Source organism: Hippopotamus amphibius, chromosome 8 (genome assembly GCF_030028045.1).
Source record: "Hippopotamus amphibius kiboko isolate mHipAmp2 chromosome 8, mHipAmp2.hap2, whole genome shotgun sequence".
Classification (NCBI taxonomy): domain Eukaryota; kingdom Metazoa; phylum Chordata; class Mammalia; order Artiodactyla; family Hippopotamidae; genus Hippopotamus; species Hippopotamus amphibius.
In genome coordinates, this window is record NC_080193.1 from 102,027,340 (window position 1) to 102,055,133 (window position 27,794).

The window sequence follows — 27,794 nt, forward strand, 5'->3', positions numbered from 1 at the left end:
TTTTTACTTCTACCAAATTCAAAAAATATGGATTAAAGAGCAAGACTTCAATTAAGAAAAAAAAAAGTGTTTCAAGCTTCAGGCAGTCTAATGCATACAATTCTCACAATTACAATGAATCACATGGTTAAATGACCACGGCTTCTATTTGCAAGCCCAGGGCTTTCCTAGGCCCTCAGCACGGAGGTTTTCTCTTTTTATTCCTCTAACCATGAGGCTAGTCTTTATTTGTTCAGTTAGCCTCTAACCATGAGGCTAGTCTTTCTTATTTGTTCAGTTAGCAAGGCTCCTAGTTAAACTGATATCTAAAGGATAACGATGGTAATAATAAACATCTTCTATGTGGCACTTAATCTCACAGTTGACCAAGGTGTGGCACAGAGAGGTTAATAAATAAGTAGCCGAGGCAGGATTCGAACCCAGGCATTCGGGTTCCATGGTCTGCATTCTAAAGTGGTGAGTAAATTGAAAATAGTCCTAGTTTCATTGTCACTGCGCTCTATTAACATTATTTTTCGCTTACAATTGTTTAAATCCCTTCTCATGGTCTATGCTTGACTTAAATATCATATGGCTACTTAGCTGTAGTACATCTTTAAGCAACGTAACGAAGGAAAGCTTTAGTTGTCTTCACCTGCACACATACCGCTTTGCCCAAAATTTTGCAATCCAGTCTTGCCTTACTCTAAACTGCTGTCTCTTTAAGTCCCCCTCTTGAAGGTTTTCTGGCAAACGCCTTAAAAAGCGACTAAGAGAGCTGGATAGTATCTCTGCATCCATCCTCCCTCAGAAAAACAACTAAATTCATTAGAATAATTCTCGGGACCACTTGAGAATAAAACATAGGCCTCTGGGTAACTTCAAGACCAAAAAAAAAAAAAAAAAGTCAAGCAGCGTAGGGAGAAGGTGTGTAAGGACGCCTTTCCCCTTCCACAAGAAAGGTATAAAGAGGCTCATAAAGAGAAAAAAAGGAACCCTAAAATGCAGGGCGGCGCATAGGAGCACAGAGTGGGCGCTCCCGCCCAGGGGTCCGAGTCCTTCTCCGTGGTGGTGCGTCCTCGGGCTCAGTGACCCTCCTTAAGACGCCTAACCTCCACCTTCTCCAGCCCGCCTGCTCGGGGCCCGCGAAGCGCGTCCGGCCAGGGAGTGGCAGGCCTCCTTAGGCGGGGCCCCGAACACGGCCCCGGGCGGGGCGCGGAACGTGCCGCCAAGGCCCGGCTGCGGCAGGGGGCGGGGGCCGGCGGGGGCCCGGGGACCGGGCAGGTCGGGAGGTGACAGGAGGAGGAAGAGGCGGCAAGAAGAAAGGGGGGCTGGGAGGTGGCGTCCGTGGGCGCAGGCAGCTCTGCCAAACCTCCGACTCCCCCAGTCCCGCCGCCGAGCGCCCTACAGGGCGAGAAGGGAAGTCCACAAAGTGCTGGAGCAGAGGGGAGAAAATTCAAAACGAGTCTACTCAACCTCGTCTTGGCTCCGAGGCCCCGCCGTGCAGACCAGCACAGTGCGCAGGCGCACCCCGCCGGGCGCGCGCACTGCCGTCGCCTGAGGTAAGGCCGCTGTCGGCCACCGTCGCGCGTTTCCTTTCTGATTCGCTCTGGTTTTTGTATCCCCGCCTCTCACCTGGATCTAAAGCCTGAAGCTAGTGGTGAGAGCCCGAGAAAAATCTCGGTAGAGTGAGAGTCTGGCTGGGAGGATGCTTGAGAAAATAAACCTGGGAAGGCTTTAGTGAATGGAAGCTGAAGGCAGAGGAAATATAATAGATCATTTGGCTGGAGTCGGGAAGGGTTTAATGCGAATAAGATAGCCTGAGGGCAGCGTGGGAAAAAAAAAAAGACTACGATTCCCAGTGGTGACAGCGTCTGAGAAGCGCTGCTTTCTGGGGGTTGTAGTATCTAGGGGGTGTGTTTGAATTATCGGGACTAAGGATACCCTGTTAACATTTAAAAAGAGAGAGAGGGAGGAGAAGCCGATTTGAATTGGGCCTCTCTGTATCTTCATAATCGAGCGCAAGCTTAACTATACTTTTAAAAAATACAGAAAGATTAAAGGGACGCGCCGCCTTTAAGACTGTGCTTTACTAATCGATGACTCCTACATCTAGGAATAGGTAGTTGATGTCTGTGGGCTGAGCCTTGTGGAAGGGGAGCATCGTGGTGCCTTGTGGCTGAGAAGGCCCGAGGAAAGAAGGCGGAAGCGCAGTGTTCGACTGCAGCTTTTCTCTGACACGTGCAGTCTAATTTTGAGCTGCCTCTTTTTGTCATCCTGAGAGACCAGAGCGCCAGTTGTCTGATTGTTGCCCTTACGTTTCTGTAGGCAAGCCATGGCTCAGCTCCAGACACGCTTCTTCACTGACAACAAGAAGTAAGTAAGCGTACTCCCTTTCTCTTCCCCCTTCTCCTCCCCCTCCCCGGGATCCTTTCAAACGACCACTTCGGTGTGACCTTGTGCATCCCTGGTGGTCTTCGCCGTCAGTTCACTTTTTCCTTATTTTTGGCTGGATTCCTCGCTTGAGCGCGTTTTCCGCTGAAGTGGAAGCGGTACCTTGAGAGGATTTCCCATGGATCACCGATCCTTCCTGCCTAGCTTCTCAGGCTGCATATAATTTGAATTGTGAGTGTAGAGGGACCCGAAGGGCTTCAGGTTTGCTTCCTGAATGAAGTGCATAATATGCATATATTATGTAATTGAACAGTGAACGACGGACCAAGTCGTTATAGGCTGTCTGCTAGTGGTGTTTCACAGTGTCTGAGAGCACAACTTCATTTTCTTAAGTTGGTGACAGACGATGCTTTTCTAAACCAGGTTGGAAAGTGGAGCTCCCAGTAGGGAGTTGGTAGAACTGATTTTTGATGAGTGTGAAGTCACTTTCAGTTACAGATTTGTGTATTTATATACATACATCTGCATGTATGCATATCTGTGTGTGTATATGTACGTTTGTGTATATCTATACGTACATAAACATTTTACAGATTTTACAAATGGTCCCCAGATATGTAGCAATCATTTGAAACCTAATTATATTCTGCTTTGTGGCGTATATTACACTATTAATTAACTTTTCTTTGTGTTCGCCTGGTCTTTTCAACTGTATTGTAAGTCTCTTGATGGTAGGGACTGTGTTACACTTCTTGGATTGACTGAGTCAACAAATGTTTGTCAAGTTCATCTGGTACTGATAAAAAATATTTGTTGTAGTAACAAGCTAATGTCAACTATAAACTAAAAAACTCCCACCTCAATTAAGATTACATTTTTGATTCTGTGTTGGTAACTTTGTGAGCTGACCTGGTAAATCATATTCACTGATTTTGTATTGCTGTTTACAGTATACATAAATTGTGTTATTAATACAGATGAGTACATATACTTAGTCTAAATACTTATAAAGGAATATGGGGAGGCAATAGCATGACCACTGTATTTTTTCTAATGAAAAGTTTTATGGAGATTATTGTTGATTTCACGTGAAGTTTTAGGAAATATTAGAGCACTGTATTTTAACCCCTTCGATAAATGGGTAAACGTTGTATATGTGTACTATATGTGTGTATGTGTTTGTGTTTATATGTTTAGATTTTCAAACAAACAAAACCTAGAAATTAAACTTCTTGCTTCTTCCTTTCACATAATATGTTCTGATCAGTAAAATGAGGAGGGAAGTAGATTTATTCACATATATGTGTATAATTTACATATGCATATATATGAATATATATGCATTATGTGAATTATGCTGTTTTTTGCCCCCTCATCTTATTGCCCAAAATAGTAAACCAGAACTTTCATTGTCTAGGTTTGTTACCTTTTGGAGAACCTAAATAACTTCTTACTGTTTTGAGCATGATAAGTATATAACTATAGCCTTACTACTCAAAGTGTATATTGAAGACCAGCAGTATCAGCATCACTTGGGAGCTGGTTAGAAAAAGCAGAATCTCAGACTCTGTGTCAGACCTACTGATTTAGAATCGACGTTTTCACAAGATTTGACGCCTCCACCCCCCACTCCCATTGTGGCAAAAAGAGATTTATTATAGCATGTCTGCATGAGCCCTGTAAGTTCTACCTTAATATCTTTTGAAACTTTTACATTCCCCACAAATATAGCCTTAATTCAGACCTTACAGCAATTTTTTTTCTGCCCTCCCTGTTTTCCTGTGCCCCTTCTTTCTGTATCGCCCCATTTCATCTGGCAAAAACTCACTTTTCTAGATGTAGTGTACAAGTGATCTTTGTTTGCATCCTTTCAGACTCTGCTCTCCCATCCTCCTTTTCTCTGGTTGAAATGACCTACCGCTTTCTTGTTCCCCCATTTTATATATTAGTTATGACATTGTTCTTACATAGTTTCCTTGTATTTGATTATCAGACTTTAACCCTTTCAAAGAACAGTTACCACAGGTTAATTCACTTTTTGTTAACCCCATGCAGCAAAATGTCTGGCACGTATTAGATACCCAGTAAATGTTTGTTGAATGAATAAATGCACGTTTGTTAAAATATCTATATACTTAATTTGATGTATCATTTCCTTTTTATAGATATGCAGTAGATGATGTTCCCTTTTCGATACCTGCAGCCTCTGAAATTGCTGACCTTAGTAACATCATCAATAAATTGCTGGAGGCCAAAAATGGTGGGTATATATACTCTAAAAATTTAAGAGAGGGCACAGTGACACTAACTAGGCTAAAATATATCACATTGTTATTTATAGCCCTTTGGGGGCATTATTTTATAATACTGCATGCATTTTATAATGCTAAAATTTATAAATTATAGCATGGATTTCCCTGCTACATGATACTGGTTTTTTTCATGATACTTTGAAAAATGCTTTGAAATAAGTTTTCAGGAAAAAGAAAACTCAGTTTAATCTGCTTTTAAGGCAATATGGAGAGAAGGTGGTTGAGATTTAGGAATAAAGATTTTAGCGTAGAAGTTGTGATGTAAAGGTAATGAAGACATTGTGAGGGCTAGATTGGGAAGATATAGAACAAGCATCTTGGTGGTTGGGCCTCAGTTACTATACTTCTATGAAGCATATCTGTATTTGAGTATTTCTTTTGTATAATAACAAATGCCAATATTAATACTAGTATTTTATTTAAGTATTTAAAATTCATTTAAAAAATAATGGATAAAACAGACATTTATAAGCATGCCACAGTATAAAGTAAAACATTTATAAAGATGTAAATATATAAATAGCGTATTAAACATATGCTATTACATGACTATAAATTTTAGCCCATAAATTAATATGAACTATGTATGCAAAAATATTGATCAAACAAGACTGGTCATAAGTTGATAATGGTTGAAGTTGGGTGATGGGTATGGGAAGTTTTATTATGTTATTCTCCACTTTTGTGTATGTTTGGCATTTTCTATAATAAGATGTTTCTTTAAAAAGTAGTGAAACTATATATACAGTAAAAGATTTAAACAAAAAGTTGTTAATGGAGCCATAATTTAGAGGCAAGCATATTTTTATGCAGATGTTTCTGATACTTTAAAGCTCTTTGATTCTACCCTCGTTGGAGGAATGGGGAGGTAAGGATTATAAACTAATGCCTAAAATATTTTCCCTTTCATTTTCAAATAATCTTATAACTTTTTGTTAAGTTTAAGATGTTTTTAACAACTTTTTTTGCAGGGGGACAAGGTCTTTTCATTGCTAGCAAGGTACAGTTCTTGACACAGAGATACAGAGCATTTCCTATCAGTTCTTGTCTTTCTTCATGGATGTAGTATAGAGATTCTGATGCATAGTTAGTTTTCTGAATTTCAAAGATGTCACATATTCTACTTGTTGAAAAACTCTGAACTAGAATAAGAATTATTTTCTTGCATAGACGCTTTGCAATACTAACGTATGGCTGTTTGTTGTTACCCAAATATTTGCATATTTTTCTAAACTTGTAGATGAACATTGATTTGTCTTTTTGTATAAATTGATTAACTGAGTCATTGCACTTGAGTTGAAGATGCAAATGATTCACATTTTTAAAAAGTAACGAAGAGTCAGTGAAGGGATTCTTGTTTAAGAAGGATTATAGCTAATAAATCAGAAAAAAATGAAGAATTTTTAGCATTTTGTAACTCCAAATGAAATAGTGGATTTAAGAAGTGATTATCAATAGCTACTAAAGCCATTGATTAGGTAAAAGGCTAATGTTATGATGGCTGGGATCAGACCGACATCATCTGAACACAGAGCTAGATCTTAGTAGAAAAAGAGACACCGTGAGATAGTGTGTTTCCTAATGAGATACGATAGGAAATACAATACTGTGTGTAAATATTCTTGCCAAAAAGAAACCCAAAATCTAATCAGGCATTTAGGTCTGCCTACTGTATAGGTTGTATATAGGTGGTAGAGGAACATGTTAAAGGATACCTTGGAGATGTAATCAACCAAAGCCAGAATGTAAGAAATACTACAAGGTGACCTGATTTCTTCAGCAAATAAAAGGAAGGGGAGAAAAGGAGGGAGAACTGATAAATATACTAATCAAATGTAAAGATATTAATTAAATATAATATGAGAACTTTGGATGCTGATTCTGAAAAGCTCACTGTAAAAACACTTTTATGAAACAAGGAAATATGAACATTGACTGGCTTTATGATATTAAAAGGAAGAATTAATGTTATATTTTTAACATTGTGACTTTTTTTAGTCTTTATACTTTAGGGATAAAAGCATTTACAGATGAAATTACATCATTTCTGAGGTTTGCTTTAAAATAACCAGCAAGAGAGTGGAGGGGGGAGTACAGATGATTGTCCATGAGTTGGTAAAAGATGGGAATGAGGATTCATTATGTTATTTCTACTTTTGCATATATTTGCGATTTTTCTTACAATACAAAAGTATTCTTTAATCAAAATGATTACACCATCAGCAATAAAAATATTGTACCAACAGAACAGAGTATTTCTGTTCTTAAAAATCATATAATACACTGGAATATGTGATCTGATTGTGCCATGGAGAAATTCTGGAGAAACTTGGAGGCCACACTGGGATAATAGGTTCCTGTTTGTTTTGGGGTCTCTAATTTACCTCTGCCAATACCACTTTAGGTCCTAATAGTGATAATTTTACCATGTATTTTCTTTAGAGTGCCACAAACATGTGGAGTTTGATTTCCTTATCAAGGGCCAGTTTCTGCGAATGCCCTTGTTCAAACACATGGAACTGGAAAACATCTCATCAGTAAGTTCAAATGCTTACCTGCTCTATTTTACTTAAGGTATTACCAGGTAATATAGGAAAACTCCATTTAGAATCAGCCTGAATCTACAGGAACCAAGAGCCTTTTCATATTTTTTTCTAGAAATATGAACCTCAGTTTCTATATATGCAATTTTTAAATTCCCTCTTTTCTTCTAAGAGTATTATTCAAGAAGTGCAGATGAATGAACTTCATATCTGTGGAACAGTTTTCAAGAAAGGGAATAGCCGTAAGTGTTAGGTTGTCATGATTTATAGTGATTGCCCCTTTAGTTTTCAAACTTTCCTTAGTATTGCTTTTATAATTTAAAATAATTTATAATTGCTTCTATGATTGGGGCAATTTTTGGAACTGTGGTAAAATATACATGAAATTTATCTTTTAACCATTTTTAAGTGTACAGTTCGGTGGCATTAAGTACATTCACAATATTGTGCAACCATCACCACTGTCTATTTCCAAAATTTTTTCATCATCCTAAACAGAAGCTCTGTATCCATTAAACAATATGCTTTTATGATTTTATGGTTTTCTTAAATTCTTTTTTTTCCACTTTAGCATAAGTTTTCCGAAGTCATTAATATTTCTTAATATTACTCTTAGCATACTAATAGGTCAAATAAAGTTTTTCACTTTTTATGTGGCTCCAAAATTCTGGATTCTGAAGGGGAATTACATGAAGGAGATAAATTAAACTGGAGGGGAGTCCTTTATTTTCATAATGTACCATTTAAAAACTGCACCACCTGATTGATTTCTGGTTTTCCTCTGTGACTAGGAAGAGGTTGTGGAACTAGAGTATGTGGAGAAGTATACTGCACCGCAGCCAGAACAGTGCCTGTTCCACGATGACTGGATCAGTGCAGTTGAAGGGGCAGAGGAATGGTACTGCCAGATGAACGTTCTTGTATCCATTTTAAGTGTACTACCTGAATATTTTTCTCTGATTACCTATTCTTTGTGAAAGTAATTTTGTGATATATATATAAATCATGCCTATGCCAAAGACCTTTAAATTTAGTGTAGTCAAGAAGAAATGTATCTATTAGAAGGTTTTCTTTTCTGTCCCAAGATGTTGTAGTGACATTTGTCTTCTGAATAGGTCATGTCTCTTAGGGCATTTATTTACGTTGCTTTTGAGACCAAAAGTATAATTTGTTTTACAGAGGGAAAAAAAAGCCCTTTTCTAGCCACAAATCTCCTAGCCTACTACCCTGTAGATACAGATCATGCTACTTTAGGGTTGAGAAGGGCAGACTGGAATCAAGAAGAGGGGTTCACCTCCTGCATTGTTGGTGGGAATGTAAATTGGTACAGCCACTATGGAAAACAGTATGGAGCTTCCTTAAAAAACTAAAAATAAAACTACCATATGACCCAGCAATCCCACTACTGGGCATATACCCTCAGAAAACCATAATCCAAAAAGACACATGTACCACAATGTTCACTGCAGCACTATTTACATTAGCCAGGACATGGGAGCAACCTAAATGCCCATCAACAGATGAATGGATAAAGAAGATGTGGCACATATGTACAGTGGGATATTAGCCATAAAAAGGAATGAAATTGAGTTATTTGTAGTGAGGTAGATGGACCTATAAGCCTTTCTGGCTTACAGAGTGAAGTAAGCCAGAAAGAGAAAGCTAACTCATATATATGGAATCTAAAAAAATGGTACTGATGAACTCATTGACAGGGCAAGAATAAAGATGCAGATGTAGAGAACAGACTTGAGGACACGGGGTGGGGGCCAAAGGGGAAGCTGGGACCAAGTGAGAGAGTAGCATTGAAATATATATACTACCAAATGTAAAATAGGTAGCTAGTGGGAAGCTGCCACATAACACAGGGAGATCAACTCGATAATAGGTGATGACTTGGGTGGGATAGGGAGGGTGGGAAAGAGTCACAGGAGCAAGGAGATATGGGGATATATGTAAAAATACAGCTGATTCACTTTGTTTTACAGCAGAAACTGACACAACTGCGTAAAGCAATTATACTTCAATAAAGAGCTAAAAATTAAATGAAGTCTAGATTCAGCATGGGGAAAAAAAAAAGAAGGGGGGTTCAGAGCAAACCCCCACTGACCTTACTGTTGACAAACACCTCAAGAATGGATCATAGTAGGAGCTTACTTTCGAAGAATGTCTCCCTGGTGTTATTACATAGCTATGTTTTTACTGGTTTAACTTTAAATGGTTCTACTGATTTTCTATTTAATGGTTTTCACTGGTTAAATACAAAGGACTGTTAGGCTTTTCAAACAATTCACTTAGCTTCCCTGGGAGTGGTAGTATTTTACAGCAATAATAAAAATGAAATCTAGGGTTTATCAGTTTTTTATTTTTAGGAGGTTAGGAAAAGCCAAATGTAACATATTCTGATTTATTCTATTGTGTTTTGAAATCTTAATCTTTATATTAGAGTTTAAAAATATAATCCTCAAGGTTTACTTTATCATTGCTTTAGAAATATAATTGATTTCAGGGTTTGAAAAGCTGCTTTTTGTATTTCATAGGATTTTTTTTTCTCCTCATAGGATCTTAACTGGTTCTTATGATAAGACTTCTCGGATCTGGTCCTTGGAAGGAAAGTCAATAATGACAATTGTGGGACATACAGACGTTGTAAAAGATGTGGCCTGGGTGAAAAAAGGTTAGGACTCTTTGCCTAAACTGAGAGGAATCCTGGATAAGGAATTGGAAATAACCATTTTCGATGCTGGGGCAGAATGAGGATGGATAGGAAATGTCTCATGCCTCAGTTATTATGGGGTCTTTCAAAAATATAGTGTCCAAGAAAAGACATATATTAAAAAAATCCATAAATCAATAGAAGTGAATCCTAAAATTATACCATAATGTACATTTTCAAGTTAATATTGAGTGTATTAAATGCATATCTCTTATAGTTGTTTTTTTTTCTGCCTCGCTGCATGGCATGCAGGATCTTAGTTCCCCAACCAGGGATCAAATTCATGCCTCCTGCAGTGGAAGCGCAGTCCGAACCACTGGACCACCAGAGAAGTCCCTATAGTATTTTTTTTAATTTTTTAACTTTTTTATTTCTGGCTGTGTTGGGTCTTCGTCGCTGCGTGCAGGCTTTCTCTAGCTGTGGTGAGCAGGGGCTACTCTTCATTGTGACTCGCAGGCTCTAGAGCGCAGGCTCAGTAGTTGTGCACAGAGCTTAGATGCTCTGTGGCACGTGGGATCTTCCCGGACCAGGGCTTCCTTGAACCCGTGTCCCCTGCACTGGCAGGCGGATTCTTAACCACTGCGCCACCAGGGAAGTCCCCCCTATAGTATTTTTGAAGAATCGTCCCTTTACACCGTAAGCTAGCTTCTTTTTTCAAAGGTGGCTATGTAAGCCTTTTACCTTTTTAACGTCTTTCTCAACAACCACAAAAAATTCACTTCTTTAGTTTCAGAACACTATTTAAAATTTTTGTACTAATTTGTTTCTTACTCTTTTGTTCTCCTTTCTTCAGACAGTCTGTCTTGCCTGCTACTGAGTGCCTCTATGGATCAGACTATTCTCTTATGGGAGTGGAATGTAGAGAGAAACAAAGTGAGAGCCCTGCACTGCTGCAGGGGTCATGCTGGCAGTGTGGATTCTATAGCTGTTAATAGCACAGGAACCAAAGTAAGTAGCTATTGTGTTATTAGTACTGTGTTCAAATAGAATTTGACCTTGTGCAAAAAAATTATTTTCTACATAAAGTCACTGTGATCAGCCTACTTTCATAACAACTGGTGGCTAAAGAATATGTAAATACTCATATAATAAGAGATATAAAGAGTCATTCCCTCACTCTAGGTATCTCTGGTTTAAAATATTATATGAATGGAAGAAATTTTTTTTTAAGAACTTTTATTGAGATACAGTTAACAAGACAATAAACAGTATATATTTAGAGTGTACAATTTGGTATCCCAATCTCCCAATTCATTCCCCCCCAACCCTCCCCGCTTTCCCCACTTGGTGTCCATATGTTTGTTCTCTACATCTGTGTCTCTATTTCTGCTTTGCAAACCGGTTGATTTGCACCATTTTTCTATAGTCCACATATATGTTTTAATATATGATATTTGCTTTTCTCTCTCTGACTAAATGGAAGAAATTTTAAGAATTCAGATAAACAAGTAATTTCTTTATGTAACCTTAAATCATAATGATTGGCATTTTCATTCCTTCAGCTACTCATAGTGCTGTCATCAATTGAAAATGTCTAGCTGATCACCTAAGATTTAGCATATACTAGAGCTTGTGTTAATTGAAGTTGTTTTGCTCTTATTGCTGATCTACTCTTTATCATGTTAAAATGGTAAAAGGTAGTAAAAACAAACCATGAGGGCAATACAGTATCTACTTAAGAGGCGTTACAAATTCTTACCATTTGAAAATTCTCCAAACCACAATGAAGTATTCTAGACTTGTGTGTTTCTTCAGCATTTCTTTGCCAGTTAGCATAACAGAGGACATTTCTGCATTCAGAGGTAAAAACTTATGAGTATTCATATTGAGCCATAAAGAAAGTTTACATGTTTTTGAGTCCAAACTTAAGTGACTTAACTGTACCCTGTGTTTGGGCTATGAGAGACTCATCCTGAACTTTTTTAGCTTAAAAGATCCAAGGAAAGAGTGATGAAGCACATCACGAACAGGGTGATGATGCATTTGGGTCTCAGGAGCCAGTGGAGTAGAGGCTTGCATGTGGCCAGCAGACCTCCTCCCTCTCTTGTCTCCCCAAATTGACTTCATTCTCTCACCTCAAACTAGCTTTCTCCAAATGACAATAAAACCTCGCCTTCAGTATTCCCAGGTTTTACCTCCTAGACTATCTGTCCCTGGAAAAAGAGTAACTTCAACTCTCTGGAACGCAAGTTTTCAAAAAAAGGCTCTGAAGGAGGAAGAAGCCTGTTGGCACAGTGTCAGTCAGTTGCCCACCCTGATCTAAGCAACCATGGCCAGGGTACGGGCCCTATAAGAATGGTAGCTCTTTCAGTTACCAGAGATTGAGGGTACAGCTTCCCAGAGGCTAGGAAGATAGGCAGATAGATGATGCCATAGTAGTAAGAATTTCAGGGCAAAGTAAAAGTTTCAAGTTAAATAGCAGAAAAAAACCAGGCAAATTATATGATGGATTATATTGCATTCTCTTTTTACCTTCATATATGTTTTTTTTAGTTTTGCAGTGGCTCTTGGGATAAGATGCTGAAGATTTGGTCTACAGGTAAATATTTCTTCCACTTTGACTTATTAATGATATTTCAAGAATTTCAGTGAAAAAAAAGACTTTTTAGCCCATATCTTGCCATAAAAAAAAGGACCAGATCTTTTTTAGGTCACAAATAAAGCACTATAGTATAGAGGAAAATTAGTATATTTCTTTGTGTTTCAGAATGTTTTTCTACCCCACCACTCCCTTATTTATTGGACAACATCTCAGAATCCCTGCTAGGAGCCGTAACATGTCTGGTGCAGTGGGACATAACTGCCTTAGTTCTCAGAATTCCCGTATTCAGAAACCTGGAAATAAACAAATTACCTTCTGAGTCATTTTGATACAGTTTACTATTAGAGAAATTTCTTAGTTAAGCTGGTTTACTTTAAAAAAATTTTTTTAAATACAATTTTACTGAGCTTAATTTCTTGCTTTCAAAACAGATTAGAAGGAACCGTAGTAAGAGGACACTGCTAGAAAAAAAGAAGGGGGAATCCCACATGTATTTTAAAGTGTAGTAGTACAGAACTATTTATTGCACGGGTAAACAGACCAGAATACCTCTGTTACTTCTGCAGAAATTGCTATATTACTGTGCAATACCCTAATTACAGTTCACAGAGTAGAGTTGGGGAGGGAGAGTTATAATCAAGAAAAGCTTAAACAGGTTTAAATAATTGTGTGTAAGATGGCAGGAAATATAAATCCATTTCAGTTGATTTTTCCAAAAGTCCTTAAAGCAAACAGTTTTGAGGCAGAAAGTTGTTTGTGTAGGAATTTTTCCTTTTGTGAAATACTTTTTGGTGCTGGGTAGATGAGATATTATATATGATTAGTTGTTACCCTCGAGGTGCTTATAGTCTAATTTGGGAAAAGCACATGACATTTATAAAACAGTTAACAAAACATTAAAATCTGTGGGTTTTTTATCTGGGTTTGCTACCTAGCCAAATGATTGGTAACAGTTTTTTTTTTTAAATAAAAAAAATAACTATCTATGAAACACTTTTAACTTATTATTAGAAAAATGAAATAGTCAAGAAGAATAAACATGGCTGGAATGTATGTCCTTTTAACATGTTTATTTACCATGTCATTCCCTTCTTCATAATATAAATGCAAGCTGGTCAGAACTCTCCCACAACTAACAGTTAAACAACTTTTCATAGATATGGTAAAGTGATGAATATTCATAATGATAATCTTAATAAGATACCAAACTGGTTAGATTTAGAATTTTTTTTTTTAATATATTTATTTATTTACTTGGTTGCACTGGGTCTTGGTTGCGGCAGGCAGATTCCTTAGTTGCGGCTCCTGGGCTCCTTAGTTGTGGCATGCAAACTCTTAGTTGTAGCATGCATGTGGGATCTAGTTCCCTGACCAGGGATTGAACCCGGGCCCCCTGCATTGTGAGCTCTGGATCTTAACCACTGCGCTACCAGGGAAATCCCTAGATTTAGAATTTTAATGTACTTTATTTTTTGCTTTCCCCTTTTGGAAGATTGGTAACCCAGGTATTGTTTTTATATATAATTTTCCAGTAACCAGAATAAGGAGAAATACACATTCCATAACCAGTTGAGATAACATTAGAGAAAGTATATACCCAGAAATATAAGAATTCTTTGAGACTGTTTGTAGTTAATATTCACCTTACACTTTAAATCTGTCAAATCTAATTCTCTGTGATACAGTCCCTACAGATGAAGAAGATGAAATGGAAGAATCCACAAACCGACCACGAAAGAAACAGAAAACAGAGCAGTTGGGACTAACAAGGGTAAGTATTTGTGAGAACTGATGGTACTTAGCTTAGGTCTTTATTGACAAATATATGTTGATATAATCGTTCATATTTAATTTCCTTTTATCTTGTCTTGCTGCTTCAATCATAATTAGGCTTTCTTCCAATAGATTTGTAAATTTTTATTATAAATACTTGTCTGCATTTATTTGAATTATTGAATGTTGTTGCATTGAGCTAGGCTTACAGATTGGTAGGTTGATTATTTAGCTATTATACTTGATCTCATGGTGAATTTTAAAGTAGGATCTTTTAATTGGTAAAGCTTGCACTAAGTGAAGTTTCTCATTACCTGACTGTTTAATGATAATGTTTCACAGACTTACAGACATAGAAAAACCTATGGTTACCAAAGGGGAAAAGGTGGGGGGAGGACAAATTAGAAGTTTAGGATTAGCAGATACAGGCTACTATATGTAAAATAAATAAACAACAAGGTCCTACTATATAGCACAGGGAGCTATATTCAATATCTTGTAATAAACTATAATGGAAAAGAATCTGAAAAAGGATATATAACTGAATCACTTTGCTGTGTACCAGAAACTAACACAACATTGTAAATCAACTATACTTCAATTTAAAAAATAGTAATAATAATAATGTTTCATACACTGAAGATATAATTCTAGTATATCTCCTAAATCACTAGAAACCAAGAGTTTGAGGTTTTGATTCTGTCGTTTCGCTGTTAGATCCAATTAAATCAAACTCAGTTCATCTGGATTATTTGCTAAATTTGCTAGATTCTATTTGATAAATAGAAGGATATTTGTCATAATATGATCTGACCTGTATTAATATACTTAATGAAAAGAACAATTCTGAGTCAGATTTAGGAAATCATATTTTTAATTCATTTTCTAACAGCCATAATGGATGTGCAGTAAACCAGGCACACATCTGCACGTTATTTCTTGCAGTCACCAATAACAAGGTATCTTATAAAAACTGTTGGAAATGAGGAATAAAGTGTGATCATAAATGATTCATCAAACTCAGAAAAACTGCACTAAACAGGAGCACTTACTGTTTCCAACTGAAAGTAGCGATTTATAATTTATATGTTTAAACATGGACTGCTGAATTGCAAGTGGAGTGATCTGGCGGCAACTCAGCTTCCTTACTGCTTGTCTCATAGGACAAATTAAAGCTGTAAATGCCTTCCTTACCAGTTGGATAATGTGCCAGTGGTAATTTATTGATGCACATCTTTGATCAGTCTTTAAAGAATATATCTGAGTAGAAAAAGACTTCTTGAATTGTCAAAATTCTTTACTCATAAGGTGGCCTTTTTAACCTTTATTTTAATTGAAGTTTAGCACACATGTGGTTAAGTGTACAGCTCAGTGAATTTTTACAGTTGTGTATACCCAAGTAAGCACGATCCAAATTAAAACATCGAAAATTGCCAACGCCCTAGAAGATTCCCTCTAGGCACCCTTGAAATCAGTAGCCTCCCAAAAGTGATCACTGTTCTGACTTATATTGTCTCAGATTGATTTCACCTAGTTTTAAACTTCATATACCAGCATACCTCGTTTTATTGCACTTTGCAGATAATGCATTTTTTACGCATTGAAGGTTTGTGGCAACTGTGTCAAGCAAGTGTCTTGGTACCATTTTTCCAACAGCATTTATTCACTTCGTGTCTCTGTGTCACACTTTGATAAGTCTCACAATAGCTCAGACTTTTAAATTATTATTATATTAGTTATGATGATCTGTAATCAGTGATCTTTGATGTCACCATTGTAATTGCTTTGGGGCACCATGAATCACACCCATATAAGACAGCAAACTTAATCAGTAAATGTGTATGTTCTGATTGCTCCACCGACCAGTCGTTCCCACATCTCTCTCTCTCCCCTCATGCCTCCCTATTCCCTGATAGTCATAATATTGAAAACTAGGCCAATTAAAAACCCTACAGTGGACTCTTAGGTGTTGAAGTGAAAGAAGAGTCTGTCTCTCACTTTAAATAAAAAGCTAGAAATGATTAAGCTTAATGAGGAAGGCATGTCAAAAGCTGAGAGAGGCCAAAAAGCTAGACCTCTTATGCCAGTTAGCAAAGTTGTGAATGCAAAGGAAACGTTCTTGAAGGAAATGAAAAGTGCTACTCCAGTGAGCACACAAATGATAAGAAAGTGAAACAGCCTTGTTGCTGACATGGAGAAAGTTTGAGTGGTTTGGATAGAAAATCACACCAGCCACAACATTCCCTTAAACCAAAGCCTACTCCAGAGCAAGACCCTACTCACTTTAATCCTATGAAGGCTGAGAGAAGTGAGGAAGCTGCAGAAGAAAAGTTTGAAGGTAGCAGAGGTTGGTTCAACAGGTTTAAGGAAAGCAGTCTTCGTAATGTAAAAGTGCAGAGTGGAGCAGCAAGTGCTGATGTAGAAGCTGCAGCAAGTTATCCAGAAGATCTAGCTGAGATAATTAATGAAGCTGGCTACACTAAACAACAGTGTTTCAAAACAGATAAAACAGCCTTCTTTTGAAAGAAGATGCCATCTAAGACTTTCATGAGAGAGAAGTTAATGCCTGGCTTCAAAGCTTCAAAGGATAGGCTGACACTTGTTAGCAATTAATGCAGCTGGTGACTTGAAGTTGAGGCCAGTGCTCATTTACCATTCCAAAAATCCGAGGGCCCTTAAGAATTATGTTAAATCTACTCTGCCTGTGCTCTATAAATGGAACAACAAAGACTGGATAACAGTACATCTGTTTAAAACATGGTTTACTAAGTATTTTAAGCCCACTGTTGAGACCTATTGCTCAGAAAGAAAAAAAAAGATTCTTTTTAAAAAGCTGAGACGAAGTGAGAGAGTAGCATAGACATATATATACTACCAACTGTAAAATAGATAGCCAGTGGGAAGTTGCTGTATAACAAAGGGAGTTCAACTCGAGGATGGATGATGCCTTAGAGAACTGAGACGGGGAGGGTGGGGGGGGGGGAGTCGAGGGAGGGAGGGAATATGGGGATATGTGTATAAATACAGATGATTGAACTTGGTGTACCTCAAAAAAAAAATAAATAAATAAAATGAAAAAAAAAATCATTACTGTTCAGGATTTCCCTGGCGGTCCAGTGATTGAGACTTTGCCTTCCAGTGTAGGGGGTACAGGTTTGATTCTTGGTCTGGGAGCTAAGATCCCACATGCCTCACAGCCAGAAAACCAAACTTAAAACAGAAGCAGTACTGTAACAAATTCAATAAAGACTTTAAAAATGGTGCACATCAAAAAAGTCTTTAAAAAAATAAATAAATAAAATCATTACTGCTCATTGACAATACACTTGGTCACCCGAGAACTCTGATGGGGATATTCAAGAAGATTAATATTATTTTCATGCCTGCTAACACAGCATCCATTCTGTGGAATAATTTCGACTTTTAAGTCTTATTATTTAAGAAATAAATTTCATAAGACAATAGCTGCCATGCATAGTGATTCCTCTGATGGATCTGGGCAAAGTCATTTGGAAACCTTTGGAAAGAATCCACCGTTTCTAGATGCCATGAAGAACATTCATGATTCATTGAGAAGAGGTCAAAATATCAACATTAACAGGAGTTTGGAAGAAGTCGATTCCAACCCTCATGGATGACTTTGAAGGGTTCAGGACTTCAGTGGAGGAAGTAAGTATAGATGTGGTAGAAATAACAAAAGAACTAGAATTAGAAGATGTGACTGCATTGCTGCATCTCATGGTAAGACTTTAATGGATGAGGTGCTTTTTATGGATGAGCAAAGAAAGTGGTTTCTTGAGATGGAGTCAACTCCTAGTGAAGATGCTGCGAAGATTATTGAAATGATAATAAATGATTTAGAATATTTAAACTTAGTTGATGAAGCAGCAACAGAGTTTGAGAGGATTTACTCCAGTTCTGAAAGACATTCTACCGTGGGTAGAATGCTATCAAACAGCATTGGGATGCTACAGAGAAACTGTTCATGAAAGGAAGAGTCAGTGGGGCAGACGTCATTGTCTTATTTTAAGAAATTGCCGCAGCCACCCCATCCTTCAGCAGCCACCACACTGATGAGTCAGCAGCCATCAACACTGAGGCAAGACCCTCCATAGGCAAAAAGATTATGACTTGCTGAAGGCTCAGACGATGACTCATTTTTTAGCAGTAAGGTATTTTTTAATTGTTATATACATTCTTTTATACAGAATGCTATTGCATACTTAATTTACTACAGTATAGTGCAAACGTAACTTTTATATGCATTTGGAAACCAAAAAATTCTTGTGACTCACTTTATTGCAATATTTGCTTTACTGCGATGGTCTGGAACTGAACCCTTTATATCTCCAAGGTATGCTTGTAATATCTGTGAGACTTCATTCATGCTACTGCATGTAATAGTTCTTTTCAGTAATATACAGCATCCTATTACATGAATATACCAGAATTGATCCGCTCTTCCTGTGATGGACATTTAGATTGTTTCCAGTTTTAGCCCCCATAAATAAAGTTGCTAAGAAAGTTCTTATATTTGTCTTTTGGTGTACATATATAATCGTTTCTGCATATGTAGAATTGCAGGAGTAGAATTGCTGAGTGACAGGGTATGCACATGTTCAGCTTTCTAAATGTTTAACACTGCCAAAACGTTTTCCAAGATGGTTATATCAGTTTATACTCCCACTGATGAGAGTCAAAGTTACTCCACATCCATATCACCACTTGATATGGTCAGTTTTGTAGTACAGCTGATTTTATTTTAGCACATAATGTGTGTTTACATTTACTTACTGTTAAAAGATGTCTCATTTTGTGATTTCTGGTGGTGTGCAGTGTATTTTAAGTCCCAGCCCTTTGATAGCTAATTTTGAAGTGCTTGTTCATGTTTTTAGCATATTTTTTTAAAGTGTGTTACTTATCTTTTTCTTACTGATTTGTAAGAGTTCTTTATGATTTTGTTTTATACTGGAGTATAGCTGATTAACAATGCTGTGTTCATTTTAGGTGTACAGCAAAGTGATTCAGTTATACATGTGTCTATTCTTTTTCAAATTCTTTTCCCATTTAGGTCATTACAGAGTATTGAGCAGAGTTCTCTGTGCTATACAGTAGGTCCTTGTTGGTTATCTATTTTAAATATATCAGTGTGTACATGTCATTCCCAAACTCCCAATCTATCCTTCCTCCCTACCCTTTCCTCTGGTAACCATAAGCTTGTTCTCTAAGTCCATGAATCTGTTTCTGTTTTGTAAATAAATTCATCTGTATCATTTTTTAAAATTAGATTCCACATATGAATGATGTCATGTGATATTTGTCTTTCTGTGACTTGCTTCCCTTACTATGATAATCTCAAGGTCCATCCATGTTGCTGCAAATGGCATTATTTCATTCTTTTTAGTGGCTGAGTAATAATCCATTATATATATGTACCACATCTTCTTTCTCCATTCCTCTGTCAATGGACATTTAGGTTGCTTCCATGTCTTGGCTATTGTAAACAGTGCTTCAGTGAACATTGGGGTGCATGTATCCTTTTGAACCATGTTTTTCTCTGGATATATGCCCAGGTGTGGGATTGCTGGATTATATGGTAGCTCTATTTTTAGTTTCTTAAGGAACCTCCATACTGTTCTCTAAAGTGGCTTTACCAATTTACATTCCCACCAACAGTGTAGGAGGGTTCCTTTTTCTCCATACCCTCTCCAAAATTTATTGTTTGTAGACTTTTTGATGATGGCCATTCTAACGGGTGTGAGGTACTACCTCATTGTAGTTTTGGCTTGCATTTCTCTAATAATTAGCAATGTTGAGCATCTTTTCATGGCCATCTGTATGTCTTCTTTGGAGAAATGTCTAGTTAGGTCCTCTGCCCATTTTTTGATTGGGTTGTTTGTTTTTTTGATGTTAAGTTGCATGAGCTGTAAATTTTGGAGATTAAATCTCTTGTTGATTGCATCTTCTGCAAATATTTTTCCCATTCTGTGGGATGCCTTTTTGTTTTGTATATGGTTTCCTTTGCTGTGCAAAAGCTTTTGAGTTTAATTAGGTCCCATTTGTTTATTTTTGTCTTTATTTCCATTACTCTAGAAGACAGATCAAAAAAGATACTGTTGTGATTTGTCAAAGAGTGTTCTGCCTGTGTTTTTCTCTAAGAGTTCTATAGTATCTGGTCTTACAGTTAAGTCTTTAATCCATTTTGAGTTTATTTTTGTGTATGGTGTTAAAGAATGTTCTAATTTAATTTTTTTACATGTAGCTGTCCAGTTTTCCCAGCACCATTTATTGAAGAGACTGTCTTTTCTCCATTGTATAGTCTTGCCTCCTTTGTCTTAGATTAATTGACCATAGGTGTGTGGGTTTATTTCTGGGCTTTCTGTCCTGTTCCATTGATCTATATTACTTTTTGTGCTAGTACCATACTGTTTTGATGGCTGTAGATTTCTTTTTGTATTTTGGATTCAAGATCTTTGCTAGATATAGGTATTATAAGTATTTTCTCCCACTCAGTGTCTTGCTGATAACTTTTATTTTTAGGTGTGTATGCTTATAAGCTTGCTTCCATTTTTCATTTTGTTTGAGAGAAATCACAGTATATTCATTTTTTCATTTAGGTTTTTATAGGCTTTAAAAAAATCTGTGCATTCATAAATTATTGATTGAAGTTATGCTAGGAACCCTTGAAGTGCTATTTGAAGTGAATATTAGAAATAATAGGAAAAGTTGGATTATTAAGACCAAAATAAGACAAATATCAAAAATATGAGGGTGAGTAAAAAATTATCCATACTCTGGCTGGAGAATTTATTTTAATTAACTTTTAGAAAAGACAAATACATCGTTTTTCAGCATAATCGCCTTGCTTTTCCATACACTTTGTCCATCTATCAACAGCTTTCATATTGCCTCATTAAAAAAAGTTTTAGGGTGAGCTGCAAGCCACGAATGCACCGCTGTCTTCACTTCATCAGAAGTTAATCTGGCTCCTTCTTGATGGCTAACACTTGTGTGACCTTCCTTGAACTTCTCTATCCATTCATACACACTTCCTCGTGATAAAACACTTTGTGCATACTGCGCACAAGGTCTTGATAAATAACGGCACGAGGTACACCCTCAGATGACAAAAAATGAATCACCACACGCTGCTCTTCTTTCATGCAGATCACAAGTGGGGCATCCGTTTTTGCTCGCCACAGTTACAAATGAACTGATGTAACACGTTCACAGCTGCACAGCAGTGACTGGGGAGACAGTAGCCTTGAACGGAAAGCACTAAGACAGCGCGGCCAACGGAAGTTTTAATACAACCAGAGTGCGAGTAGTTTTTGGCTCATCCCCGTGATTATCTTCTCCCTGGATTTCTTTTTAGTACCTGACTTCCAGCCCTTGAAATACCTGACTTGTATTAATATGAGTAATGCCCTCAATCAGTTCATTTGCTGGTCATTTGCTTCATAGATTAACATACAATAAGGTTTTTCTACATTTTCTCTCAAAATTGCTTTTTTCCCTCCAGTACTATTCTACTGAAGTTTGTTTGCAGTAACAGTGCCAAAGTTGACTTTTCTACCTTAAAAAAAAAAAAGTGCATATAAGAAAATTCACTCTTTTTGGTGTATAGCTTTTGATTTTTGATAAATACATAGAATGTGTAACCACTACACGTTCAAGATACGGAACAGTTTGCTACCCCCTAAAACTCATGTTGCCCATTTGTAGTCAACCTGTCCCCTCTATTTCTATCCCCTGACAACCACTGTCTGATCTCTGTTCCTATAATTTTTCTTTTTCTAGAATATCATATAAGTGGGATCACAGTATGTAGCCTTTTGCAGCAAGCTTTTTTTCACATTATGAATTTAGGGGGAAAACAAAGAGAGATTCATCCAAGTTATTGGGTATTATGGTTTATTCCTTTCCAATCCTGAGCAGTAGATTGTATGGACATACAGCAGTTGGTTTAGTCATTCACCAATTGAAGGATATTTGGGTTGTTTCTAGTTTGACAGTTATGAATAAAATTGCTATAAATATTTATGGAAAGTTTTTTGTGTGAACCTGCGTTTTCATTTTTTTGGGGGGGTAAATACCTAGGAATGGGATTGCTTTTTTTTTTTTTAAGAGAACTTACTTACTTACTTACTTACTTATTTGGCTGCATTGGGTTTTCATTGCTACACACGGGATTTCTCTAGTTGTGGCAGATGGGGGGGTACTCGTTGCGGTGTGGGGGCTTCTACTGCAATGGCTTCTCGTTGCAGAGCACGGGCTCTAGGCACACGGGCTTCAGTAGTTGCAGCACACAGGCTCAGCAGTTGTGGCTCGCAGGCTCTAGAGCACAGGCTCAGTAGTTGTAGCGCACAGTCTTAGTTGCTCCACAACATGTGGGATCTTCCTGGACCAGGGATCGAGCCTGTGTCCCCTGCACTGGCAGGCAGATTCATAACCACTGCACCACCAGGGAAGTCCCTGGGATTGCTTATTCATATAAATTTACCCATCATTTTACATGCCATTTCCTATCCTGGAGACTGATGGATTATCTTTATGTTGCCTTACTTTTTGTTTTGGATCACAACAGAGGTTGTTCTGTTTCTCACTCCTCTATCAGGTTTCTTTACTACTTTCAGGAAAATTTTAGGGCTAGAAGAAAGAGCTTAGGGATCATTTGGTCCAGGAGTTGGCAAACAATAGCTCAACAGATGATTTGGCTGTGGCCTGTTGTACTACAGAGAGATAAGAATGATTTTTACATTTTTAAGGGGCTTTAAAAACAAAGAGGAATATGCAGCAGAGACTGTATGTGGTCTGGAAAGGCTAAAATTTTTACTTTCTGGACCTTTTTTAAAAAACTTTACTGGGCTTCCTAGCTGGCGCAGTGGTTAAGAATCCGCCTGCCAATGCAGGGGACACAGGTTCGATCCCTGCTCCAGGAAGATCCCACATGCCACAGAGCAACTAAGCCTGTGTGCCAAAAAAACAAAAAACAAAAAAAACTTTGCTGATCTCTAATCTAGTATAACCCCTCTTAACATTTAAGGAGGTTAAATGTAACAGAGTTACAAACGTAGATTAACTGGCCCCCATTGCGGAGTTCTTTCCCTTTCTTTTATGTGCTCCTTGTATTTAAGACAGACACTTTACCAAGTTTGACAATTATAATTTGAGAGGGACATTAGAGATTTTGGAATTTAAAGAAACGAGCCATGGACATTATTTAAAGATTGGATGCTGAAGAAATGAGGTGGTGAGAATAATCTATTGAGATTAATTAACCTGGAAGAGTCATGTAGAAAATGGCAACTCAAACCTAGATCTTTCTGACCCCAGAGCTTTTTCTGCTAGCTTCTACATATAACATGTTTGTCAACTGGGAGAATTTAATTACTGTTAATATTCCTCAAAATGAAAAATAGAGTGGATGGGGAAGCAACAATATTGAGGAAAGACTACAAATCTGGGAGTAATATTTGAGTTCAAACTCAGATCTGCCATTCATAAGCAGTATGACCTTGGGCAGGCTATCTTTCTCAGCTTCAATGTCTTCATCTATAAAATAAAAACAAAAATATGTCTTTGCTATGAAGAAGAAGAAATAAGGCAAGATATACAAGGTAAAGCACCTGACAAAATATCTGACATATAGGCTTCAGAAGTAATAACTATTACTGTTTCAATTACTCTAAACTGAAAATGCTTTCCCTTTTGGGTGTCTTTCATTTCTAGACTCCCATAGTGACCCTCTCTGGCCACAAGGAAGCAATTTCCTCGGTTCTGTGGTCAGATGCTGAAGAAATCTGCAGTGCCTCTTGGGACCACACAATTAGAGTGTGGGATGTGGAGTCTGGCAGTCTTAAGTCAACTTTGGTAAGACATAAATTCAGTGCTTCTCTGATTAATGTCAACCTGTTAGGTGGTAAATTTCTAGGAGTTGGTTACTTTTAGCCCACCCTGCTTACATGTTCTTTCCTTTTTTTTTTCTCCCCCAGACAGGAAATAAAGTGTTTAATTGTATCTCCTATTCTCCACTTTGTAAACGTTTAGCATCTGGAAATACAGATAGGCATATCAGACTGTGGGATCCCCGAACAAAAGGTGAGTTGTGTAAACCTCTGGAGGAAAAATATGAGTGAATAACATCAATTTCTCTTCTCACTAGAGATGTATATAAAAAGATAAATTTCTACAAATTTTTGTGGGGGTTGTTCTGCCTACTTTTTTCTAAAATTTAATAATTGTTATCTGTTTTGTTTTATTCAGATGGCTCTTTGGTTTCGCTATCTTTAACCTCACATACAGGCTGGGTCACATCAGTAAAGTGGTCTCCTACCCATGAGCAGCAGCTCATTTCAGGTTCTTTAGATAACATGGTTAAGCTGTGGGATACAAGAAGGTAATTCCTATTTATGATTTACAAAAGAAATATATCAATTGCCTGTTGTATACAGAGAAAATGAAATGAACACTGAAATGACCATCCAAAAGCAGAAGGGTAAAAAAAAGTACTTGATCATATACCCTGAAATGATACATATTGATATCAAAAAGGAAGGCCAGGATCAAAGGAGTTTTCTTAATTAAGTTTAACATGGTGTTTTTTGTGTTCTGAATGAATTTAATTGTGATAGCTTATCTTTTGCCAAAAAAGAAAAAATATTCATTCATAAGTTTATGAAATCCATCTTTCTGACTTTGTTATATAAAATAGGAAAAAAAAATCCTGAAGTTTAATATAAATATGATAATTATAGAATTAGAAGGCCAGTGGCCTGAATGAATGGAACTGTGGTCAAATTATAAATTAAATGGTAATAGGAAATTAAATAAAAATACATATTTTTAAAGATTATCAAAATTTAAAGGTTCCTTTCTTATTCATCAGTTAGTGCTACAATACTAATATATGCAGAAGGCCCCCCAAGAGAATGCATATATAATTTATTTACATATTTCTACAAGTAGAAAAACAGGAGAGGTAGTCAAGTAAATACTCAGAATTTTAAAGATTAAGTGGTTATTGGGGCAAGGATGGTAAACTGAAATTTTCAGAAAAGTATAAGTGATTATTCATATATGTTTGTTTAATACTATGAAATGCGTATAACACATTAATATTTTCATCATTTAGTTGTAAGGCTCCTCTCTATGATCTGGCTGCTCATGAAGACAAAGTTCTGAGTGTAGACTGGACAGACACAGGGGTAAGAATTTAATAGTTATTTGATAGAGAGGAAGCTACATTATTTTATCAGAATAAGTCTGGTGTTTGTGTTTACAAAGTTATTAGTTTCAATATATCTGATATTTATAATTCTGTATTCTAAGTTCCATTAATATTCATAAAATCTCACATCTCATTTAAAGAAGAAAAAAATTGTCCTTTTTTTTTTTTTTTTTTGGCTGCATCGGGTCTTCATTGCTGCACGTGGGCTTTCTCTACTTATGGTGAGTGGGGCTGGGCTACTCTTTGTTGCGGTGCACAGGCTTCTCATTGTGGTGACTTCTCGTTGCGTAGCACAGGCTCTAGGTGCATAGGCTTCAGTAGTTGTAGCACATGGGCTCAGTAGTTGCAGCACGCAGGCCCTAGAGTGCATGGCTTCAGTAGTTGTGGCTTGCAGGTTCAGTAGTTGTGATGTGTGGGCTCTAGGGCACATGGGCTTCAGTAGTTGTAGTGCATGGGCTCAGTAGTTGCAGCACACAGGCTCAGTAGTTGTGGCACACGGGCTTAGTTGCCCTACAGCATGTGGGATCTTCCCAGAAGTATCAAACCTGTGTCTCCTGCATTGGCAGGCAGATTCTTAACCACTGCGTCACCAGGGAAGTCCCTGTCCTTTAATATTAGGAGTAGTAAAAATTGAATATTTTGAAGCAGTTTTTTTGTCATGAGTATTTTAATGAAATGTTTTAAGTCCCTAAACTTGCTCAGACTAATTGGATCAAAGTATTTCCCACTTAGAAAAATCATATATAATTGAATTATAAAATGTACTTAAAGAATTACACAATTTAATTATATATATAGGCTCTTATTGCCTAAGAACACTTTCTAAATACATGTCCTAGGGCTATCTGAAAAATTTGTAATATCCATTTACCTGCAAACAATTCATTTGCTATCCTGTAAAAAACTTAATTTTCTTAAATATGTAAAACTATATTACCTTTCAAACTTTTAAATTTTATTACATTTCTTAGCAAATGCTTCATAGAAAGTACAATAGCATATTACACCTCAACCAATTTAAAATCATCACTTTTGGGGCTTCCCTGGTGGCACAGTGGTTAAGAATCTGCCTGCCAATGCAGGGGACATGGGTTCAATCCCTGGGCCAGGAAGATCCCACATGCCGAGGAGCAGCTAAGCCCGTGCGCCACAACTACTGAAGCCTGCGTGTCTAGAGCCTGTGCTCCACAACAAGAGAAGCCACCACAATGAGAAACCCACGCACCACAATGAAGAGTAGCCCCTGCTCACTGCAGCTAGAGAAAGCCTGTGCACAGCAACAAAGACCCAATGCAGCCAATAAATAAATTAATTAATTTTAAAAATCCTCAATTTTGAAGTTTTAATATACTGTATGTATGTAATATATATGTAATATAGTAGTAAAATTGGATGCAGTTGGCCCATTTAAGTATTAACTCTCCATGCAAGTTAATTGCTCATCCATAATTCCTTCTATAATCAGAATCATTAGTATTTAATTAGGTTTGGCTATCATATGAAATAATTGTATTTACTTTTGTGTGTGTGTGTGTGTGTTTTTCCTTTCCCTTTATGCAGTTACTTCTGAGTGGAGGAGCAGACAATAAATTGTATTCCTACAGATATTCACCTACAACTTCCCATGTGGGGGCATGAAAGTGAATGATAAATTTGACTACAGAGATTCCTTCTGTAAATGAAATTGATGAGAGAATTCTCAGATTACATCAGTGCAGATGCAGGAAGCAGCCTTTTAGATTAAAGTTTATGCACTGTTTCACCCTTGATGATCGTTATCACTGTCTTTTTCTTTATTTTGTATTTATTATACAACAGTTGTGTTTATTAAATATAAAACATGGCCTGCACTCTCTACCCCTGAAATTAAACTGAGTTTTTTAATTTCTTTTTTAAAGGTATTGGTTTGAATTAAGATTTGCTTTTGAAATGCTATAAAAGCATATATTAAAAATACAGTAATTGTTCAGATTTTTATTTCTGAGGAAGAAACTTCACTTTTTAGTTAGTTTTAAAAAAGCATCTACAAACAATAAATTTTAATAGAGAAAAAATTATAAATACAATCTGTGTTTGGTAAAATAAGTTATGTCTAACGATAATAATGTTCTTTGTAGGTATTCACAACATTAAAACATGTAGATATTGCTGGTTAAGAATTTGTTGGAATATTTTAAGTGAAGTACTTTGTATTAAAAATAAGTCAGGGGAATTCCCTGTTGGTCCAGTGGTTAGGACTGCAAGCTTCCAGTGCCAGAGGGCCGGGCTTCATTCTCTGGTCGGGGAACTAAGATCCCACAAGCCA

General features: G+C 37.0%; 2 protein-coding genes across 4 annotated transcripts in view; one reads left to right on the top strand and one right to left on the bottom strand.

Annotated features, from left to right (window-relative positions):
- Positions 1 to 1,503, bottom strand: part of CARF (calcium responsive transcription factor) — a 75,406-nt gene extending 73,903 nt beyond the window's left edge. The window contains exon 1 of the mRNA XM_057744269.1: positions 1,456 to 1,503. The gene's annotated coding sequence lies outside the window, so the exon portion shown is untranslated. The remainder of the gene's footprint in view (positions 1 to 1,455) is intronic.
- Positions 1,231 to 27,442, top strand: WDR12 (WD repeat domain 12). Of its 3 annotated transcripts, none has more exons than XM_057744276.1 (14): positions 1,231 to 1,541; positions 2,308 to 2,355; positions 4,539 to 4,633; positions 7,128 to 7,222; positions 8,020 to 8,126; positions 9,790 to 9,905; positions 10,738 to 10,892; positions 12,438 to 12,483; positions 14,172 to 14,257; positions 23,992 to 24,132; positions 24,255 to 24,360; positions 24,526 to 24,658; positions 25,394 to 25,466; positions 27,050 to 27,442. In XM_057744276.1, exons 2-14 carry the CDS (start codon positions 2,315 to 2,317, stop codon positions 27,125 to 27,127), a joined length of 1,272 nt encoding a protein of 423 aa, XP_057600259.1. In that variant the 5' UTR covers positions 1,231 to 1,541; positions 2,308 to 2,314; the 3' UTR covers positions 27,128 to 27,442. The 3 variants fall into 3 exon arrangements, with proteins under 3 accessions (XP_057600259.1, XP_057600258.1, XP_057600260.1); XM_057744275.1 differs by having other exon boundaries at positions 1,233 to 1,541; positions 2,096 to 2,355; XM_057744277.1 differs by lacking the exon at positions 1,231 to 1,541 and adding an exon at positions 1,612 to 1,639.
- The last annotated feature ends 352 nt before the right edge of the window (positions 27,443 to 27,794 follow it).

What these genes read in the sequence shown, in the direction of transcription:
- WDR12 (XM_057744276.1), top strand. Translation starts at nt 2,315, where the DNA reads ATGGCTCAGCTCCAGACACGCTTCTTCACTGACAACAAGAA. An exon ending in TTAATAGCACAGGAACCAAA is followed by an intron (nt 10,893 to 12,437) that starts GTAAGTAGCTAT and finishes TGTTTTTTTTAG; the next exon opens with TTTTGCAGTGGCTCTTGGGA. An exon ending in GCAGTCTTAAGTCAACTTTG is followed by an intron (nt 24,133 to 24,254) that starts GTAAGACATAAA and finishes TTTCTCCCCCAG; the next exon opens with ACAGGAAATAAAGTGTTTAA.